Source organism: Protobothrops mucrosquamatus, unplaced genomic scaffold (assembly GCF_001527695.2).
Source record: "Protobothrops mucrosquamatus isolate PMUCROS unplaced genomic scaffold, P.Mucros_1.0 scaffold_5, whole genome shotgun sequence".
Classification (NCBI taxonomy): Eukaryota; Metazoa; Chordata; class Lepidosauria; order Squamata; family Viperidae; genus Protobothrops; species Protobothrops mucrosquamatus.
Window position 1 is genome coordinate 165,760 of NW_015386081.1, and position 23,051 is coordinate 188,810.

The window sequence follows — 23,051 nt, forward strand, 5'->3', positions numbered from 1 at the left end:
ATTTTGCCATATCCTGAATTATTTTTTTTGTTTGTCTTCACAAACAAAAGTTGTTATAATTGGGAATCCATTTAAACAAAGTTCTTTCAATCTCATTTTTACAAAAAAGCAAAGAATTCCTGCTTAGAACAGAAGTCTAAACAGATCCAGCTGGAGTTGTATGGCTTGATAGCTATACATCTTAATATGAAGAGTCAAATGAAAGTGACTGCATCCCACAGTTTGAGAAATCTCTAAACTTATCTCTGTATGGAAGTTTTTTTTAAAATGGCACAAGTTAAATGGTGGCATCTGGGGTAAAATTTTGCAATTAAACAGTATAAATATCTTGTTATTATGGGAGATAATTTGTGGAAGATCTAATTAAAAAGGTGCATGAAAGTTGCATGGAAAAGACTAGTGAACTGGGTCAGAACAGCAACTAGAAATAGAGCTGGATATTGTGTCACTATTAGAACAGAATAGGGATGATAGAGTTGGTGTTGGGACAGTGCCAGAAAAGGAGAATGTATGAAGAAATTTCTGTGAAGGAGAGTGAGCACTAATTGTTAGTGAAGAAAAAAGATATGAAGGAATACATCAAAGAAGAATTGATATCAATGATAAAGTTTGACATAGCAGACTGAGTTTGTTGTAGAAGAAGAAAGTATTATATAAAGTTTTGATTTAGGATATCAAATGTTGGCAATCTAGCAGAGAAGAAAGATACAAAGGGAGAAGGAAGTAGCAGACTATAAGTAATGATGCTGGGAAAAGTAATTATTTCTTACTCAGGTGTTCATCCTGCATCGTTGTCCACTGTGATTGTTATTCTTGAAGTGTCTAATTGCCCAATATCTTGTTGAGAGTCTTGCTGGTCATTTGCTACCATTATTGCTGCTGACTGGTACTTTATAACAATCATTTGATTGCCCACCTATGCACTGGTTTTTGCTGCAATAATTATGTGGGGCTGACTAGTTAAAGCTTGCCCCCCCAATTGAGAAGAATTGTTTTCTTGTAGGATCTAATTTTGTGAGCTAGGATACTATATTAATTTATTCAAGTGACCACATGGCGGTTAGTTGTATATTGGAAGGTTATACTCAAATAGATTTTTGAAGATGGGTTTTGGAAAATAAGCCAGATTGACATTAGGAAAATCTAGTTAGGAATCAGGTATTTTCAGGGGAAGATGCAACAGATGTTGAAGTCCTAAGGTACAGGAGAGAGTAAGTTAAGTAGGTAGTGTTACTTCTTTAAAGCCAGCCATCAACTTATTTTGGAAAGCCAGACACTTTAGTAATTTCTCAAAGTCTTTCCTTTTGCTATTGGTGGCTAATAAAATTAACTTCTTGGGGGATTGTGTTCAGGTTGGAAAAGCTAACTTGGCTATGTAATAGAGATTTCATTTGATGGGCTAGCTAGTGATGGCGAATCTTTTAGAGACCGAGTGCCCAAAAACTGGCCCCGCCCCCACTCCACCACCTGGCCCACCCCTGCTCTGCCCCGCCCCCATCCCCTGCCCCGCCTGACCACAGGACCACTCATCCCCTCCAGGGCCCGCCGCAGATCGCCCAGGCAACCCAGCAGCACTATGGCGGCCACACCCTCTGTCCGCGCCTGCAGCATCAATTGCATGATGGGGTGTGAGGGCAGAGTCTTGACTGCGCTGCTGTGTGGGCCACGCTTGGGAGCGACTCTCTTCAGGGGGGCTGCTGGAGAGGAGGGGGTCGCGGGGGAGGCAAGGCTGGGGCAACGACACGTGTGCCCACAGAGAGGGCTCCAAGTGCCGCCTCTGGCACCAGTGCCACAGGTTTGCCACCACTGAGCTAGTTAATAGCATCTAAGCCAGTGGTTCTCAACCTTTTTAATGCCGCGACCCCAACCGGTCATAAGTCAAGGACTAAACCGGTCGTAAGTCGAGGACTAAACCAGTCGTAAGTCAAGGACTACCCAACCGGTCGTAAGTCGAGGACTTTCCCTGCCCGGGAGCACCGCGCATGCGTGGTTCCGCCCCCTGCGCCGGCCGAGGCGTAGCTGGCAAGCGGCAGAGACGGAGCAGGCCGACCACCAGCTGGCCCAGCTCAAGGGAGGTAAGGCACTCACCAGAAAAGGGAAAAAAAATGGCGGACAAAAAAAATGGCAGACAAAAAAAATGGCGGACAGCCTTGCTTGGCGACCCCCATGAAATGGTTGATCGACCCCAAATGGGGTCCCGACCCACAGGTTGAGAACCACTGATCTAAGCCCAGATTTGAAGGGTTGAAGGCAGGGAAAAGGTGCTGCACTCATTGCTAAGGATTCTATTCCTCTTCCAAACCATGATGCAACAGACCACAATTTCATCGGGCTACAGACTGTGTGAGTGTATTGGAATTCAGAGAACATTTATTTGTGTACCAGGCAGCCCTCAGCCCAATATTCTCTGTACCTGAATAGTTGGAGTTGTCTTTAATCCAATGTTGGAGTCTCTAAGTTGTTGACATATGGAAACTTCAACATCTTGGCTGTGATCAATCTCTCGGATTGTCTCAGAGGTTTATAACTACCACAGACCTGTCACAATTTGACAGGACGCTTGGCTGAAAGAGAGTTATTATTGCCTATGTTTATTGAACATGGTTCTCTTTTGGTTAGAACTGGTTGGGAAATGTCTATTAAATATGTTCTATTCTCACCACATCCTTTCTCTAGGACAGTGATGGCAAACCTTTTATAGACCAAGTGCCCAAAATCTGGCCCAGCCCCTGCTCCACCTCCTGCCCCACCCCTGCCCCACCCCCACTCCATCCCCCACCCCACCTGCCCACAGGGCCACTCACTGCCTCCAGGGCCCACTGCAGATCACCCAGGCAGCCCAGCAGCGCCATGGTGGCCACGCCCTCTGCCCACGCCCCGCAGCATCAGCTGTGCGGGATGGATCATGAGGGCAGAGTCTTGTCTATGCTGCCTGGCTGCCATGTCCTTGGCTCCGCTGCTCCATGTGGAGGGGGCGATTCTCCAGCACTGGAGATGGAGGATCCACCCATGGGTTATGACTGTATTCCTGCCCAATCAGATCAAGTCAGCCAAAGTTGTCACGCCCGTCCTGGACCATAGAGATCCCAGATTTTGACTTGATCTCACCCAGGACAGACGTGAAAACTTGGCTCTTAGGCAGGTATAGTCTTCCATTGGGGGATCCTCCATTTTATACCTCTTAGCTGGGATTTTACTCCTAATTTAATCCTGGTGGATATCCATCCTAAAGGAGAAATTTAACTGATAGGGGGGGGATATTCTTGAAGGGGCTCCTTCTTCCTCTCCCCTCTAAATTATTGATTTCAGACCAGCAAGACAAAGAAAGATTCCCTTTTGTGCCGGCTGCATCTGAGGACTAACGGCTGTTAGCCCTCAGAACTTTAAACTTTAAAGGGCAATCTGCTCTCACCGGAGCCTGCGGCTGCAGCTCCAAGGGAATCACAGAACGAAGGGAACAATTCCCTTCGTACCTAAAGTTAAAATTCCAGGATCTCCAAACTATCCGGGGTCTTCTCCAATATATTCTGGAATCTTTGTTCCTCGGTCGGGGAATCGCCGACCGGAGAGAGCGCGCGCTTCCCCTGCTCAGCGCCGATCAGCTGCTCAGCGGCTGACTGGCAAATCAAAACCTCAATTTCGGTGGAAGCTCCGCGGCGGGAAATTTAAAGTCCTTGCTTGTTGTTTTCTTGCTTACCACTTCAGGGTCGCCATCTTGTCGCCCTTTTGTCTTTGTCTAGCGCGATCGCCATCTTGGGCAACGTGGTCCCCGGATCGGACCGTCTTACCTAATCAGCTCTGATTGTATGTAATCAATTGTTTATGAATTAACTGAAACCAATTCGTTTAATTAATTGGAAAATGATTATTTTTAAATTAAGTAAGTAATCAGTTCGGAAACTGATTACCTTGTTTATCAATTGTATAATAATTAACTGATTACTTTTTAATTAATTAAGTAATATTGTATAATAATTAAATGATTATTTTTTAATTAATTAAGTAGTGATTAGCGCTCAATCACCCGATCAAGGGGGTGATTTATTGGGAATTTAATTGTTGTGTAATTGGATTATTTTATTACTTAATTAATTGAATTAATTGAATTAATAATTAAACTAAATTAACTAAATTAATTAAGCGAGCTAATTAAATTGATTAATAATTAATTGATGATTGATTGATTATATTAATTAATTAACTGGAACAATCAGTCCCTTCAGTAAGTCCCCTGGGACTCCCTTTACCTAGGTCTGGTGTCTCTCAAGGAATCTCTAATCAGACCGATCCAAATTGGATAAAGATAAGGAGTGACCAACTGGATTAACAGAAGATCAGCGCTCATCTGGATACCAGACGCCCCCTGTAGTGTGCCTGCCCTCATCCAGAACAGAACCAGCCGGATTCCAGACGCCCCTGTAGTGTGTCTGTCCTTATCCGTGCCAAAATAGAGTGGATTACAGACGTCCCTATTAGTACGCCTGTCCTTATCCACGCAACAACCTCACCTGGGTTACAGACGCCCCCTTTAGTGTGCCTGTTCCTACCCAGAGTGCATTGCTATCCGGATACCAGGAGCCCCCTCTTGTGTTCCTGTGCCATCGGAGTATGGGCGATCCTGGCCCCGCAGCTAAGAGCGCTCTGCCATCCTCATCAGGACTACCTGGTCTGGAGGGCGTGGAGAAAACGACGACCAGAACCAAGGTAAGATCTACCACCAAAAACTCAAAAAGAGCAAACAAACAGACCGAGCGGAGATATCAGGCCTTGGAAAGGGAGTTTTTCAAGGCGCAGAAAAGGGCCAGGCTGGAAACAGCTCAGTCCCCGGAGTTAGACCTGGAATTGCCCCTAGAAGTCCCCTCATCTCCTCTGGGTATCTGGTCAGCGGGGGAATCCTCACATTCCACCGCACAGTACGGACCAAGCGAGTGTCCGTCCATCCCTCAATCCATTTCTACAAGCGTTCCTCAAGGAACTCCTGAAGCCACCTTTACTCCTATGGTGGCAGGCTTGCGGCCAAGCGAGACGGGGTACCTTCCCAATGAGGACTGCCTTGCCCTCCTAATTGCTCAGGCAGTTGATAGGGCCCTTGATGCCAGGACCCTGGCTTCCAAGCCAGTAAACGCAGTTCCTCGCCACACACCACACCTGACCGAGGGCTACGACAACCCTCCTTCCCCAGGTGGGTCATCAGTCTCTGAGACTTCCTACCTTACTCAGGTCAAGACTGAACACGAAATTCCAATGTCTGAGGAGGAGGAACCCCCTCCAGAGGCACCCTCCTTTAGCGGGCTCTTCAATCCTTCCTTCTTTGTCACCTTACTTCGTAAGGCCACATCCACAGCTCACCTTAGGTCTGGATCCGCCTCAACCAACATCCCAGTTGACCCGGACGCGGAGGCAGACCCGAATTTTGTTGAACCTGTAACAACTCAACACCACATCCCCTGTCCCTCACTGTTCTTGAACACAATTTGCAGACAGTGGGCATCCCCGGCCTCCCTTCCTCTCCCGAGTAACACGGACAAAAAATTGTACAGTGTTGCCAAGGAGTTGGAAGAGGCCTTGAAGGTACCGTCCATAGACGAACCTCTGGGGCCACTAGTATCGTCCACGCCTATCTCGGGGGATCCTTCGGAGGCCCTCAAGAACGAAGATCGCAAATGCGAATCCACCTTTCGCAGAACGCACCAATCATCTGCTTGGGCGATCAGGGCTGCAACCTCCGCCTCATTTTTCAATAGGTCCGCCCTTCGCTGGCTACGGCAGCTCCAAACCAGAATCCCAATAGAGGATATCTGCACACATCAGGACCTCAGTAAAATGGTGGCAGCCACCAAGTATGCCTCGGACGCAACCCTACAGGCCGCCAGGTTTTCATCCAGGGCTATGGCGTCTAATATTACAGGCCGCCGTATGTTGTGGTTGAAACATTGGCAAGCCGACTCTAAAACCAAGTGGAAACTGGCAGCCACTCCATATCAGGAAGGTAGATTGGCGATGCTCTGAACCCCTATCTAACAGAAAACAAGGACAAACGTAAGGTACTCAAACATGTCCTCAAAAAACCGGACAAGCATCCCACCTATTACTCCAGACGACAAGCCTTGCGTGCAGGACCCAGATACAACTACACAATCCTTTCAACCGTCTCCAGCCAGACAGGATAGACAGGACAGACAACCTGATAGACAGATTCCCAGATTCAGGCAGCAATTCCAGGGCAAGCGGCCCTTTCTAGGGAACAGCAGGCCGTTCCGCCGCTCCAAGTGACGGACCATCAACACCTCCCATTGGGGGCAGACTCTCCCTATTTGCCCACCAGTGGGAGGCCACCACCTCGGACATTTGGGTGCTCAACACCATTCGTCGCGGTCTTTTCCTGGAATTTATATCCAACACACCAAATCAGTTCCTCTCTTGTCCATACCCCCTGAACTGAGTAAGGAAAAGACTAATGAACGAAGCTGTTCAGTACCTATTACACATAAGGGCCATAGAACCGGTTCCGCTGGACCAGAGAGGTCAGGGATTTTACTCCATCCTCTTCGTCGTCCCCAAAGCTTCAGGGGAATGGAGGGCAATCCTAGACCTCAAGAGTCTAAACTTTCATCTTGCATATCGCAAGTTCAAAATGCAAACGTTAAGATCCATCTTGGGAAGCGTAAGAAGAGGGGACTTCCTAACGTCTATCGACCTCACGGAGGCGTATCTCCACATTCCTATCTCTCTGGCCCACCACCGGTTCTTACGGTTCGCATACAAGGGGCACCACTTCCAGTACAAAGCGCTCCCATTTGGTCTGTCATCAGCACCAAGGGTGTTTACCAAGATCCTGGCAGTTCTGGCAGCTCATCTAAGGATGGTACCGGTCAGAGTCCAATGCTATCTGGACGACATCCTAATCCAGTCATCGTCCACACGGTCGGCCGTGTCGGACATCAATCTGGTGGTAAAGCTGCTCCAGGCCCACTGGTTCTCGGTAAACTTTCCGAAAAGCCACTTTAAACCCCACGACAAGGCTACTACACCTCGGGGCCATCATAGACACCGTAGAGTGCCAGGTATACCTATCACAGGAACGCCGAGACAGCATATGGGAGTTGGTCCTCCAAGTACGCAGGAGTCGGGCGGTATCATTAGCCAGTCTGTCTCAATTATTAGGGAAGATGATTTCGGCCATAGCGATAGTTCCATGGTCCAGGCTCCATTCCAGGAGGCTACAATGGTTCATGCTCCCCTTCCAGAGACAAAATCTCAGTGCATCAAAGAGGAGAGTCAGGTAACCACAACAGGTATCACGATCCCTCACGTGGTGGCTATCACTAGCCATGACCAGAGGGTCATACTTCAAGGAACCAGACCGGTTGATAATCACGACCAACGCCAGCCTGTTTGGCTGGGGAGCACACCTACAATCGCAATGGACCCAAGGACGTTGGTCCACGCCAGACCTCCGTCACAACATTAATTGGCTCGAACTAAGGGCCATTCACCTGGCACTGCGTCATTTCCAAAACCAGGTGAAACGACGGCACGTATTGGTCCTCACGGATAATGTGGCAGCCAAGGTCCACGTGAACAGACAGGGAGGCACACACTCTCAGGCTCTCCTGAGAGAGTCTCTACTATTGGGATCATGGGCAGAGCACCATGTAGCATCAATCAAGGCCGACCATATCTCAGGGAAAGCCAACACCCAGGCCGACCTCCTCAGCAGGTCAACGGTGGATCACTCGGAATGGAGACTCCATCCGAGGATCTTCAGGGAAATTTGCCACCGCTTCGGCCTCCCTCTCATGGATCTCTTCGCGTCCCCATCCAACGCCCAACTGCCCTGATTCATGTCCAGGTTCCCTTCGACGGGGGCGGAACAGACGGACGCCCTCCGGAACCCATGGCCACAGGGTCTATTGTATGCCTTCCCCCCCCACCCCTTCTTCCAGCAGTAATACGCAAGCTCCTTCGGGAGCGAGTGGAGATTCTCCTGGTGGCCCCGTACTGGCCACAGAGACCTTGGTTCGCCGACTTGATGAGTCTCTCTGTCACAGACCCGTGGCGGGTTCCCCCAGAAAGAATCTCCCTCAGCCAGAGCATCATCCTCCATCCGGACCCTCAGTGGCTCCAGTTAGCCGTCTGGCACTTGAGCGCTCGATCTTGTCAAGGGGACTTTGCTCCCCAGGGGTCATCTCAATAATTCAGGCCTCACGTCGCCCATCCACGAACCGCGTATACGAGGCTTCGTGGAAAAACTTCTGCTCATGGTGTTCTGAGCAACAGTTGTCCCTCTCAGAATTCACAGTACCACACATCCTGGATTACCTGTTAAGGGGATTAGAGAAAGAGTTGGCCCCAAGCACATTGCGCAGACAGGTCACTTGTGACTCGAAGGAGCCCTTGGGCCGTTACCCGTTAATACATTCCTTCCTAAAAGGGCCCCCCAACACCAGACCCCTTACCGTGCACAGATATCCTTCATGGGAATTACCAAGGGTCCTGAGGGCACTCACGAAGACGCCCTTTGAACCCCTAGGTACGTGTGATATCCACTACCTGTCTCACAAGGTGGCCTTTTTAGTGGCTATCACATCTGCACGACGCATTTCCGAACTGACTGCTCTATCGATCCGGGATGACCTGTGCGTCTTCCTCAGGGATAGGGTAATTCTTCGCCTCGATCCCACCTTTGTTCCGAAGGTGAACTCTCTCTTCCATAGGTCACAAGAGATAGTTCTGCCGGATTTTTGTCCCCACCCATCGCACGATCTAGAACATCAATGGCACAGTCTGGATGTTCACAGGGCACTTCGATACTATATCTCACGAACAGCCGAGTTCCGTTCATCCGAAGCCCTCTTTGTTTCCTTCTACGCTTCCAACAGAGGTAGGAAGGTCTCCTCTTCCACGATAGGCAGGTGGATGCGGACATGCATAGCCAAAACTTACCAGGCCGAGTCACTGCGAATTCCACGACGAATTACAGCTCACTCCACTCGAAGCGCAGCCACTTCCGCAGCATGGGCCATCCAGGCCTCCGTTGAGGAAATCTGCAGGGCTGCCACATGGGCTTCACCATCCCCTTTCAGATAGATAGATAGCTTCGCCTCAGCAGAGGCCTCCTTTGGCAGGAGAGTTCTCCAACAGGTCTTACGCCAAAGTGCCACATCGGACCAGTCTACTACCCACCCTCAGGGACAGTAGGCTTTGGTATGTCCCATGGGTGGATCCTCCATCTCCAGTGCTGGAGAAGGGGCGTTGTCTTACCTGAACACCTTTTCTCAGCACGGAGATGGAGGATCCACTCCCTCCCTCTTTTCCTTTGGGTCATCTAGAACCTGGGTTAGTTTAGTTTATGAGCCACTACGTCTTCGGTCAGTCAATGGCTATGCTCACGTCAAAATCTGGGATCTCTATGGTCCAGGACGGGCGTGACAACTTTGGCTGACTTGATCTGATTGGGTAGGAATACAGTCATAACCCATGGGTGGATCCTCCATCTCCGTGCTGAGAAAAGGCGTTCAGGTAAGACAACGCCCCTTCTCCTCCAGGGGGGCTGCTGGTGAGGGAGTTGTGGGGGGAGGCGAGTCTGGGGCAATGGCACATGTGCCCACAGAGAGGGCTCCGAGTGCCGCCTCTGGCACGTGTGCCATAGGTTCGCCACCACTGCTCTAGGATAATACCATCTGCATTAAAAGAGGTAATAGTGCATTCCCTATTAAAATACATCAATTTGCTTGATGGCTATTTTTAGCAATGTTTATATGATTTGTTATATATTATTTTGTATTTATATCAATTTTATTAGTTACTTTATTATATAATGCTATGTTGTAAACCATTATGGACTGGCTTTCCAAGAATATTTAGGTAGAAATTTAATACCTAAATAAAGTAGGTAATGTTAAGTTGGGAGGAGTATTAAAATTCTTTATTAATTTTAATGGTTTTGCATATTTTACTTTTGCACATTCAAATATTCTGTTCCCTCCTCTACAGTATTTGTATAGTTCTAAATGTGTTTGCTTCTCTTATTTTAGGTGGAAAAAATCCGCCAAGTGAAAGCCAAGTCCCTCTACTTGCAAGTTGAGAAATTACGTCAAAATCTCAATAAGCTAGATAACACCATCAGCGCAGTCCAGCAAGTCTTAGAAGAGGGCCGGAACATGGATATCCTCTTGGCACGGGATCGGATGCTTGCACAGATGCAGGAAATGAAGAATGTAAGAGGCTTCCTGCAGCCTCAAGAGGATGACAGGGTCATGTTTACTCCTCCTGATCAGGCACTGTATTTGGCCATTAAGTCTATGGGGTTTGTCAGCAGTGGGGCCTTTGCTCCTCTGACCAAAGCCACTGGGGAGGGTATCAAACGTGCATTGCAAGGCAAAATAGCCTCTTTTTCAGTGATAGGTTATGATCATGATGGTGAGCCTCGCCTTTCTGGGGGAGACATGATTTCAGCTGTTGTAATGGGGCCAGATGGAAATCTCTTTGGTGCTGATATTTGTGACCAGCAGACTGGAACTTATCTGGTAAATTACAGGCCACAGATGGAAGGGGAACATCTTATCTCAGTCATGATGTGCAACCAGCATATAGAAAGCAGCCCATTTAAAGTCATGGTCAAATCAGGACGCAGTTATGTTGGCATTGGACTGCCGGGGCTCTGTTTTGCTAGTGAGGGGGATAGTGATGGAAAGCTGTGCCGCCCCTGGGGTGTTAGTGTAGACAAGGAAGGCTATATCATTGTTGCTGATCGTAGCAACAACCGAATTCAGATCTTTAAACCTTGTGGGGCTTTTCACTACAAGTTTGGCACCTTGGGCTCCAGACCTGGCCAGTTTGATAGGCCTGCTGGTGTTGCCTGTGACTCCTCTCGAAGGATTGTTGTGGCAGACAAGGACAATCATCGCATCCAGATCTTTACTTTTGATGGCCAGTTCATTCTCAAGTTTGGGGAGAAGGGAACCAAGAATGGGCAGTTCAATTATCCATGGGATGTAGCAGTTAACTGTGAGGGGAAAATCCTGGTGTCCGACACAAGGAATCATCGGGTTCAATTGTTTGGACCTGATGGAGTGTTCCTGAATAAATATGGTTTTGAAGGGGCACTCTGGAAGCACTTTGATTCCCCACGAGGTGTGACATTCAATCACGAGGGCCATCTTGTCGTGACTGATTTCAACAATCATCGTCTTCTAGTCATTCATCCTGACTGTCAGTCAGCCCGTTTCCTTGGGTCCGAAGGCACAAATAATGGCCAGTTTTTGCGCCCACAAGGTGTGGCTGTAGATCAGGAAGGTCGTATTATTGTGGCAGATTCCAGAAACCATCGGGTACAGATCTTTGAGCCGAATGGTAGTTTTTTATGCAAATTTGGCACTCAGGGAAGTGGCTTTGGTCAGATGGACCGTCCTTCAGGTATTACCATCACCCCAGATGGCTTGATAGTTGTGGTGGACTTTGGAAACAATCGAATTCTCATATTCTAATCTGTGTATATGTGTACTAAGAAGAAACTGTCTCAGGGAAAATCCTTTTAAGAGATCTTGCCCCACATAAACACACAAATATTCCAATGATAGTTCAAACCTACCTCATCTTTAATTTTTTTATAGATGAATGTATTTTCCCTTTATATCTGCAGGGGTTAAACCTGTGATTATATGAACTCTTAATCTACCTCATTATCTTTATGTTCCTTTACCTCCACAGTATACACGCGGTGCAGTATAAAATTAAGCCTCTTTTTCCCTAAGTGGGACACTTATGCACAAGCTTGTTTCTGTGCACATTAGCTGGTTGTGTGATAAATTTTGTAGATTCTGCCAAAGAGGCACACTCCTCTTGAAAAAGAAGAAAAAAAAATCAGTAGTTTTAGATTTTTAATTGTTTTATATTCAGATTGTACTGTTTTTTTTTTATTGGAGAAGGTGAAGGGAGCTGTATTTTTAGATGCTGCTGCAGCAGAGAAATCTTTTCTTTGTTCTCTTTTTTTATACCTCAGTGCATTTGATATACTGTTCCACATAGCATCTTTTCTTTTGAAGTGGGATGGAAATCACCAGGCAAAAAAAAAAAGGCTAGGTTCTTTGTCACTGGTACTTTTCTGCATGTGCATTTTGAAAAATGCAGTAATTTCACGACACCAAATCAATGTTTGAGAATGCACAATATGTTGTGATATGTTCAACCTTATTTTGGTAGTTTGGACTTTGGCCCAAAGGGCCGCAGGGCAAAACCACCCATCCATGATAGCCCTGGAGAGCCTACTAGCTCCTGGAAACAGCTTTTTTAATCTGCTAGGCAAAGTTGCTCTCTACACTTGGAAACTTTAGAAGTTACCTCTGTTGTTGTCTAAGGAGCTGCTACATGGGTGAGAATGTGTCTCCCCAAATAGCTTCTGACTTCAAAAAGATATGTTTGGAATGTAGCTTTGATATAGTTGGATGTTCAAGGCAAATGAGGATTTCCTCTTAGGCTAGTGTTTTTTCTCATAACCTTTCTTTCAGTTCTTTTTTTTTTTAAGTCACTTCTCTTACATATTGTTGGTATGTGTTTATATATGTGTAACAAACATGACTCTGGCAATTGCCATTACAATGAGTCAAATGTTTAGGCATGATACAATATTTCTGTTTTGAAAGTTTGTGTTAAAGAAATTAGATTTTTGAAATGTAGCATTATCAAGATATGTGATTTTTCAGGTATATATATATATATCACGGGAAGTTGAAATTTGGAATTTCAGGGTGCATATCAGAAGTTAATGGTAAGGAAGAAAAATAGACTTATAATATGTAATCTTGAGTGGATAGTTTCCTGCCTTTTTCAGGCTCCCCCCTCCCTATTAAATGGAACATCTACATGGGAAATTTATCCTGACAGGATAACCATGTAGCTCCCTCTTTGGGATAAAGACTGTGGAAAGTGAACCACCCTAAATCCTACCTCATTTGCTCCAGCGCCAAAGAATGCCATGTAAAATGGGGGTGCATATCTAAAACCAAAACTAGTAAATACCTTGAATTCAATCAGCCACATTTAGCACTGAAAATACTGAGAATATTTATACTTCTCCAAGAAGCTCAAGTTTTATATCAAATCATAGGAATGTAATTCCTTCCCTGATTTGTCATTAACCCTTATATACCTTTACTGATATTTGAGCAAATATGTGCTGAGTTGCTATGGTGCTTAATCTCTATGCTAAGGCTGTGCTTGGAGTCATGTCTGTCATGTAGTCTAATGTCTTCTATTTAGGATCCTGCTTGGAGATCTGATACTGAAAGAGCAATCAGCAATCCGAAAGTTTTCAAAAAGATTACTCCTCTTTTTAGAACTGAATAATCAGAAGGGGATAATATGAACATTTTATGTAGTGACTGAAATGCTCTTTAATGAAAAATAATGCTTCCTACCCAACCATATATCCATTACTGGCAGATCTATCCTTGAATGTTTTGACCAGAACAAGATGTTATAGCTGCACTTTTTGCATTTTTCAAGGCATTACCTTCTAGATGTGATTAAACTGAGTTCATCCTTTAACTGGATGGCTATATTGATAAAATAATTAATTACTATATCCTCCCAGAGATTCAGGGAGTTCACAATCTTAACAATTTTACAATCCTTCACTGAACCATCTTAGCATTTCTAATGTCTTATGCTATATAAATCGGTTGGGCAGACCCAATGGTCTCCTTTTAGTCATCATCAATATCTCTGAGTACAAGGATTCAAATAAGGCTTGGGGTAGAGTTGATAAAATATAAGCTATTTTCAATATTTAATGTTGCCGCAACTGATATTAAAGCTAAGTTGCAAAGGAGCTTCACTGCTAAGGGATGAGAGACTAGGATATCTGAAACTAAGGATTGCCTTTTTAACTACGGGCAGACCAATATCGTAATGATGGAGGTAGTATTAATGTTTTAAGATTACATATCGTGATGCTTGAAAAGATGTTCTTCTCTTGGATTCATTCTATTTTTTTGGGGGGGGGGAATTCTACTCTCCCTGCCTTTAATAAATAACAAAGGCAGGATATAACATAAATAAGTCTTGTCTCATATAAGTCACATTGTGCTTGTCAGAAACTGTTACTGGAGTTGATGAAGAGGTTAAGTTTGAGCATTGTCACTGGAAATAGAAGTTTATCTATCTTGATGCAAAACCTAATGTAAGACCAGTGCATAACCTATGAAGGCATTTCAGATTAGAGTTTTTACTTGAAACTCTAATGTTAGTTTCTTCAAAATAGCTACCAAAGATAACTGGTTAAAAGCTTTATTGTTGACAGACTTCTTGATGCTCTTCTAATTGAAGCTGTTATTTCCCTTTATTCCAACTTTATTTTCTGCTAGGCTTATCATAAAGTATGCTATTTCTAGAAGTTTTTGTCCAGTAACAGTGTGCCATCCATTCTTCCTAACTTCATAAAACTGATGATTAATGTATCTCTGTTTGAAAGACATATATATGCACACCTACATGCCTACATTAAGGGGCTATACAAGATTGCAAAGACAGGAACCCTATCAGGGGAAGAAGGTATATGTTTTGTATTTCTTCATCCACAAATACTTTCTTCACTGCTATTGCAGATCTGCTATTTTGGCACAAAGCAAACAATTAAAAAAAGTAGCATCTTCATACATTTTTCTTGTTAGTGTGTTATTAAGCTTTTAATTTCTATATGTTGCTGCTTGGCTGCCAAATTTACTTTGTCCAGTACTGCAATAGGTAATGTAAAGCACATGTTATCTCACTTTAAAGTTTTGTGGAAGCTTCTCACAGGAGTATTTATAATACAGTGAATTAAATAGTATAATAGAAAAAAAATAATGTCAATGTAAAATGCCCCCTAGGGGTCTGGTTTTATTTGGGATGGACTTAACTGGGTTCCTGACTTGCAGAAATTGAATACAAATTAACAGTAGGTGGTGAGCAAAGGTTTGAAAGCTTGTAAATGTGTTTATTCTTCAGCTTACGGCTAATAAACTAATACATCTCATTTACAAAATATTTAAAAAGTTAACCTAAATTTAGGGATTGGCTGTGCTACAAATATTTGAATTTGGCTAATAAATAAGCTATTTGGTTATGTAATAATTATTTTTTCCTTGAGAGCCCAATAGGAAGTCAAGAGGTGCTGCTAAATAGCAGGCACTTCAACAGTAAACTGAACCAGTGTACTCTTAAATAAACTTTGGGGAAACTTTAATGGTATTTGATAACCCTATAAATGATACTCTAAGATTAATCAGAACTGATACTAAAGGAGGTACTTCTTTACGGCATCCAGCTGGAATTGCATGATTTGATTCTGTCACTTTTAAGTAATTAAGTTCAAAATTAATTTATTGAAGAAAAATCTCTGTTTGATTTTACCCACATCTTTAATTTCTTTTGAAGATTAGGAGATTATTTTATTTTATTCTGGTTCAAAGTTCCAAAGCATTTTATGTATTGTTTTTTTTTTAAATGATCATATTCAGATGGTGCCAAAAGGTAATTATTTTTTTTTACTGTTTAGATACCTCACCCTACCTCCACAGTTTTAAGCTGTGTAAAAAGTAAATATTGGTACTTAGACAGTGCTGTTTATAATCCTTGAGTCCTTGGGAAATCAGCAAGCCCCAATTTGCTGTGGTACAGGATGCTTGAATAAACATGTTTTAAATTCCTACCTCACTGTTAATTTTATAAGCACAGCATCTACCTCAAAGTTAGCCTCCAGATGTCAAAGGAGAAATTGGGTATTCACCAGAAAGCCAGGTAGCATTTTTTTTACCTCCTGCTCCAAAGAGCAATACATCCTGGAACCTAACCTGGCTGTTTTCTTTTAGTGTAAGGCCATTTGAATTAAAAATGGACACCTCAAGAAAATCTATTAATCATCCTTCTCTATGACCTTATGTCTAGGGAACAACCCTACCTCTATTTCAATACTTAAGCTATCTGGTTGGCATAATGAATTAACTCTATTTACAGAGTCACTGTAGTTATAGGCCTTCTCTCTGACAAAAAGAAATACATTTCATTTATAGCAAGCTGATAGAAAAGCCACCTTCTGAAGATCTGGAAATGCTTGGTTAATTGTCCAAAGCAGTTGAGTCTATGAAAGGAAATAACATTCTCCTATATTAGCACAGGGTGAAAGGAGATTTAGGGTTCTTATATTGATTTTTTGTTTGTTTTGCAAATTTTCACATAGCAGCTTGTTTAGGTAGAAAGGATTCTCACCCAAATCATCTTAAATTGGATTATTTCATCCATTGTTTCCCACATGCTGCAAAAATACAATGAAAGCACACTGTGGACACCTTGTGGATTATCATCATTTCCTCAACTTGCTTATAAGTGAAGTTGGAGAAATGGGCACAGAAAACTATTTGCAATTAGTTGAGCTTGAATGGAATATGTCTTTTTGGGATTCCTTTAAGTGATTTTATAGCTTGACAAACATTAGGTCCATTTTTCCCTCCCCCCACACCACCACCACCACCATCTTCAAGTAATGATTCTTCAGGAAAAAGATTTAAAAAAATGTCTGTGTATCTGCATGGTCTTAGACCGCTTCAATGATTGTATCAACTCACAAACTCAGGTTGACTTACTTTATGGGAAGCTCCTTTCAGAGCTTTGGTCACTGAATGTTTAGTGTACGTAGTAGGGTGTGGTATTCTTTAAGTCACCAAACCTGTAAGTTCTTTTTGTAGCATTATAGATTTCTTTCCCAAGGGAGATCTTGTTTGTAGCCTCCCTTCATATATATATATATTTCAATAGGTTATATAATGTGTGTTCATCATCCAAACTGATGCTTTTCCTATCTTGTATGTGATATTCCTTGTACTGTGCCTCACCTATTGCATATCTGTTTATACAGTGCTAATCCCCTACCCCCTTTTTTTAAAGTAGCGGTAGTACGACATGCCTTGGTGATTATTTTCTTGAAAAAAGCATTTCCAGTATTTTTCCGTGCCTAAACCCTGTGGTTGGTCCAAGACCAAAAAACATAAAAAATCAGCAAAGAAACTCTGCAGACCAAATCCTCCATTGATTAGTCTTAACATCTTATAAATCCATTTTCTCCCCAAAAAATTTTAAAGAATTCATTTATTTGCAGAACTACTTAAAATTCTGCCTAGCTTTGGAAAATATACTATTTTTTAAAGCAAGTTGAATTTTTAGTGGTTCAAATATTGTCAAACATACATCGATTTTATTTTATTAGAGGAAAATATAGATTCTTATAGAACAAACCCCTTTTATGTATTATTGCTGGATTGGCCAAGGTTATTTTTTCAATTGAAAGTTGTTAATTTTTAAAATTTGGTCACTCCAACTATTGCTGTTGGATTGCAGAGTGATGTGAGAAAGGTGAGGCACAAGCTTTATTTGGACAAGCTAAAATGTTAGAACTTGTGATTTTTTCAAATGGGCTTCTGAATGTATCTTTGTGGTCCATGGAGAAGGCTGAAGGATGTAGCAAGGAGACGATGTATCAGCTACTAGCAGCCTTAAAACAAAGTCATGGTCTCCATGGACTTTAAAATGTTTCTATGCAGTTTATTTTATTTTTGTTTAATTAAATAAATGTGAGTTTCACTTCAAACGTGGTTTGTCATTATTTCCCCCCCTCCAAAAGTAGTTGCCCATGTCTTTTCACATCTGTGTGGAGATAGGTAACACCTGTTTCTTCCCCTGTTAATGCTTTTATTCATGCCTGATATAACTTAACAAATTACAGCCCTTTTTAATTTGAAGCATTTGTACTTCTTATGTGAAGCTGCAATTATATGAGGTTGTAATGACAAAGTGATGAATGTTTGCTTCTTATAGTCAAAGAAGTATATGCTTAATTATTATCAGTTAAACATTTAAAGTTTTGACCACAAATTCTATGTAACTAGAGTGAATTTCAACAGATCAGTAGGGGCTTGCATGAAATAGAAAATCTTATGTTTTAGTTCTAGAATAAACCATCATGTTCTTGAAGTTTTGCCAAACCATTTTGGATCAGCTGTGATTCCGGGTTTTGGATAAAGGGAACCTGCCACTTTATGGACTGGTAGGATAAGGCTGGTACGTGTTTTTTTCCCTACAACCCTTGCCCCTAATCCTCTTAGCACTTCTGTAGCTGGTGATGTCTTTGTTTTTTCCTCACTCTTGACTTAAGCAATTAACAAAGGCTCACAGTCTGGGCAATATTTTTAGTACGCTCAAAAGCTGTTTCCATGAATCAGCAAAGTATTTAGATATCCTATGATCCTGAGATGATTCAAGAATGCTATTTCTGCTGATTTTTACTGATAAACATGGCAGAAGATTTGGTTCTGACAAGGATAGATCCAGTACAATGAAAAATCAAGATTTTTATTTTTGCAAAATCCCAAGTTATTTTTAATAGTGCCAAACTTTGGCTTTATTAGAAGTTATTTTTACATGCCAGTCACCATTTTGAGAGAGTTGTCGCCATATAGGTAGTCCTAGGTTTATGACTGTTCAATTAACAATGGTGAGAAGTTATGATGGCCTTGGGAAAAAGTGATCCATTCCTAAAGTTATAATTGTTGCTGCATCCCCACAGTCATGTGATCACAATTCAGGTGCTTGGCAACTGCCTCACACTTATGTCAGTTGCAATGTTTTTCAGTCACGTTATTGCCATTCCGGATCTTTCCTAACTGGCTTGACAAGTAATGTCAATTGGGGAAACAAGAGTTACACATGATGCCCTTAATGACCACAGTAAAGATGCTCATAAAATTGGGTTAGGTCATGTGACAACTCAATGATCGCACTGTTTAGTAACCAAAAATCTAATCCCATCTGTGGTTGTAAATTGAGGGCTATCTTTATTACAGCATAACTATATTTGCTACAGTTGTGCAATGGCTCCCTCAAACTGAGCTTAATTGTTTCACAGAAAAATCCAAGCAGATTTCTTGGGAGCAATGCAAAAATGCCATACCATTTTAGACCATTTTGCTAAGAGATTCACAAGAAAAGTACCAATGAGCATCCTAAGTAACAATCTTGAGCAAAATAAAACGAGTCTTGTGTTTTTCTAAAGATTTTATTTTAAAAGAAAAAAAAAAACCCCAGTTAAAACATTTTTTTCAAAATTATAAAACAAATCTTAAGTGCTCCCTCAAAAGGGCCATTCTATTTATAGAGGTTCACTTCCTCTGAACAGTGGTGAATGTTGGCATCTGAATAGGTTGAACCAAGTGGGGAGGTTGGAACACAGGTTTCTTTCGTATTTCAGAGAGCATTTTCACTGAAGGGAGAAGCTGGTTTCTTTTGATGATTTGCAATGCCAGTTGAGTATTGCCTAAAACAATTTCAAAATTTATTAAGATCTGATATGTGACAAGTCTATGAAACATCAGGCACACTTCACAAAATTCAACTTCCAGTAAATTTGTAAAATTGCAGAGGGAATCACTGTGTTTCTTGGGGTTTTTTTCCCCATAGACACATCTGTTTTATCTGAAAGGAACCATTGCCTCAAAATATGAAGAATATGTCACTATTATCTCATTTCAATTTGTAAAGATACAAATAGATTTCACAGGGTTATTGTGGGGAAAATAGGAGAAAAAAGCACGTGGGATATATTCACTGCCTTGAGTTATTTATGAAAATAATAAAGGTAGGATATAATTTAAATGAATAAACAAACATGGATAAAAATACACATCCTAGTCTTCTGTTCATAAACTTATTTTAGAATAGATATGTGCTTGATTATTAATTCATTAATCTCCTAGACAAGAAGTTACAGGCCTACATATGCAAATAATAACACAATAATTGTAAGATTAAATAGAGAACCTTCCAGACTAAAGAGGTGGAGACTTCAACTTTTATTATTACAGAATGACTTCGACTTCAAGTGCCAAGAGGAATTATGTTTGTTCAAAATCAATTTAAGATTGTTTGTCTGCTGCACAGGGACTCTACTAAATAATTTTTTTAAAGAACTATTTATCTCTCTGGCATCAAGATGATTTTTTTTTCAATAACAGGATTTATTGTTAAATGAACTTAAATCACAATTATAACCAAATTTTGAATTTAGAATAAAACATTAAAATAATTCATAATTATCTAGCTCTAATGGAAGGAAATAAGTACCTGAATATATGAATCCCACTTGAATTTTATCAAATCTAAATATTTTGAAAAAGGCACCTAATCAAGCAAATTGTTGACTTGCCAACTGAGGAATGAGCAGTACCAAAGAATTATTATTTCTATTTGGTACTGAACTAGAAATGCAAACTAAATAAGGATATGATGGAGCAATTTGTTAAATATAATTCAAGATTATATAGTAAACAGAGATCTGATCCAGAAAGATTAAGGAATACTTGAATATAATATTACAATTTATAGATCAACAAAAATGAAATTCTTAACACATAATTAAACAAAACTATGGAAGCAATCAGAAAACTGAAACTAAATAAAGCTCCCACATTTGATGACATCTCCATAATATATTACAAGAGTTTCTAAGAATTGTTGGTTAGCTCACTCTCCTAGGTAATTAATGAAGTCAAGAACTCCCTATGTTATGGAAACAAGCTTTCATTTCTCTGATCTACAAGGAAAGAAAATGACAACTATTCAGAATTGTATAGACATACAGTGAGGGGAAAAATTATTTGATCCCCTGTTGGTTTTGTACGTTTGCCCACTGACAAAGAAATGATCTGTCTATAAAATTTTAATGGTACGTTTATTTTAACAGCGAGAGAAAGAATAACGACAAAAAAATCCAGAAAAACGCATTTCAAAAAAAGGTATAAATTGATTTGCATTTTAATGAGTGAAATAAGTATTTGATCCCCTATCAATTAGCAAGATTTCTGGCTCCCAAGTGTCTTTTATACAGGTAACGAGCTGAGATTAGGAGCACTCTCTTAAAAGGATTGTTCCTAATCTCAGCTTGTTACCTGTATAAAAGACACCTGACCACAGAATCAATCAATCAGATTTCAAACTCTCCACCATGGCCGAGACCAAAGAGCTGTCCAAGGATGTCAGGGACAAGATTGTAGACCTACACAAGGCTGGAATGGGCTACAAAACTATCGCCAAGCATCTTGGTGAGAACGTGACAACAGTTGGTACGATTATTCGCAAATGGAAGAAACACAAAATAACTCAATCTCCCTGGGTCTGGGGCTTCATGCAAGATCTCACCTTGTGGAGTTTCAATGATCATGAGAACGGCGAGGAATCAGCCCAGAACTACAAGGGAGGATCTTATCAATATCTCAAGGCAGCTGGGGCCATAGTCACCAAGAAAACAATTGGTAACACATTATGCTGTGAAGGACTGAAATCCTGCAGTGTCCGCAAGGCCCCCCTGTTCAAGAAAGCACATGTATAGGCCTGTCTGAAGTTTACCAATGAACATCTGAATGATTCAAAGGAGAACTGGGTGAAAGTGTTGTGGTCAGATGAGACCAAGATCAAGCTCTTTGGCATCAATTCAATTCGCCATGTTTGGAGAAGGAATGCTGCCTATGACCCCAAGAACACCCTCACCGTCAAACATGGAGGTGGAAACATGCTTTGGGGGTGTTTTTCTGCTAAGGGGACAGGACAACTTCACCACATCAAAGGGAAGATGGACGGGTCCATGAACTGTCAAATCTTGGGTGAGAACCTCCTTCCCTCAGCCAGGGCATTGAAAATGGGTTGTGGATAGGTATTCCAGCATGGCAGTGACCCAAAACACACAGCCAAGGCAACAAAGGAGTGGCTCAAGAAGAAGGACATTAAACTCCTGGAGTGGCCTAGCCAGTCTCCAGACCTTAATCCCATAGAAAATCTGTGGAGGGAGCTGAAGGTTCAAGCTGCCAGACGTCAGCCTAGAAACCTTAATCACTTGTGATTGCCAACAAGGGTTTTGCCAACAAGTACTAAGTTATGTTTTACAAAGGGATCAAATACTTATTTCACTCATTAAAAAGCAAATCAATTTATAACTTTTTTGAAATGCATTTTTCTGGATTTTTTTGTTGTTATTCTGTCTCTCACTGTTAAAATAAACCTACAATTAAAATTATTGTCTGATCATTTCTTTGTCAGTGGGCAAATGTATAAAATCAGCAAGGAATCAAATAATTTTTTCCCTCACTATACTTTATTAATGAATAGATATCCCAGTACTTGCAAAAAGAGGAATTTTTTTAAACTGAATTAATATTTTTTGCTGAAACTGGATTTGTCCCAAAGAAATAGGTGACAGGCAATGTCAGCTATATCTTGAATGTTATTAATAATATGAAAGGGCAACCATAATACATTGAAAACTTTTGATAATCTGGAATGATCTTTCATGCTTAACAACCCTGAAGTTCAATTGTGATTCTAAATTATTTAAACGGACACAGTTTTAATAAAGAAAAAGGTCAACATTCATAGTAAATGCTTTCATCACAAACATGTATCATAATAGTGAAATATGAATCAGAAACTGATTAAGACTATAATTAAATGGGTGCTGAATTTAGATTCAAGAATTGTTATGCAATAAAAGAATTTTGATGGAGAGAGAGAGATTTATTGATTACTAAAGCTCATTTTATAAAAATTGTTGGAAATGCAATGATCTCATTGGATCATTTTTCTGTCTTTGGTAGCAATATTATAAAGTTCATCAATTTTGGAAAATGATTTGCAATAGAAACAAATTAAAAAATAGAATTTTCTTTCCAACCTCTTTTTATATTAAATATTGCTACATCTGACATTCTCACCAAGTATACTGAACTAGGTCTATATGTAGTTAACTGCAATCTCGTCTCCTATTGGAGGGTATTGGGGACAAGGGGTACAAGTGGGCCTGTTGATTATATACCTGGCCCCCTGCTATGTATCAACGGCCCTGCCTGAGCTGGCTGATGTAATAGCTGGGGTGGCGGTTGGGACCCCCAGACTTGTAGTCATGGGGGATTTCAATCTGCCATCAGTGGGCGAGGCGTCGGCGGCAGCTCAGGAGTTCTTGGCTTCCATGACGG

General features: G+C 41.7%; 2 protein-coding genes across 2 annotated transcripts in view; one reads left to right on the top strand and one right to left on the bottom strand.

Annotated features, from left to right (window-relative positions):
• The window catches only part of TRIM71 (tripartite motif containing 71), a 49,876-nt gene extending 38,387 nt beyond the window's left edge, over window positions 1-11,489 (top strand). Inside the window, exon 4 of the mRNA XM_015812530.1 lies at window positions 10,038-11,489. Within this exon, the coding sequence (XP_015668016.1) occupies window positions 10,038-11,489 (1,452 nt within the window). The remainder of the gene's footprint in view (window positions 1-10,037) is intronic.
• Window positions 11,490-19,138: 7,649 nt separating this feature from the next.
• The window catches only part of CNOT10 (CCR4-NOT transcription complex subunit 10), a 43,659-nt gene continuing 39,746 nt past the window's right edge, over window positions 19,139-23,051 (bottom strand). Inside the window, exon 19 of the mRNA XM_015812114.1 lies at window positions 19,139-19,345. Within this exon, the coding sequence (XP_015667600.1) occupies window positions 19,191-19,345 (155 nt within the window). The 3' untranslated portion in view covers window positions 19,139-19,190. The remainder of the gene's footprint in view (window positions 19,346-23,051) is intronic.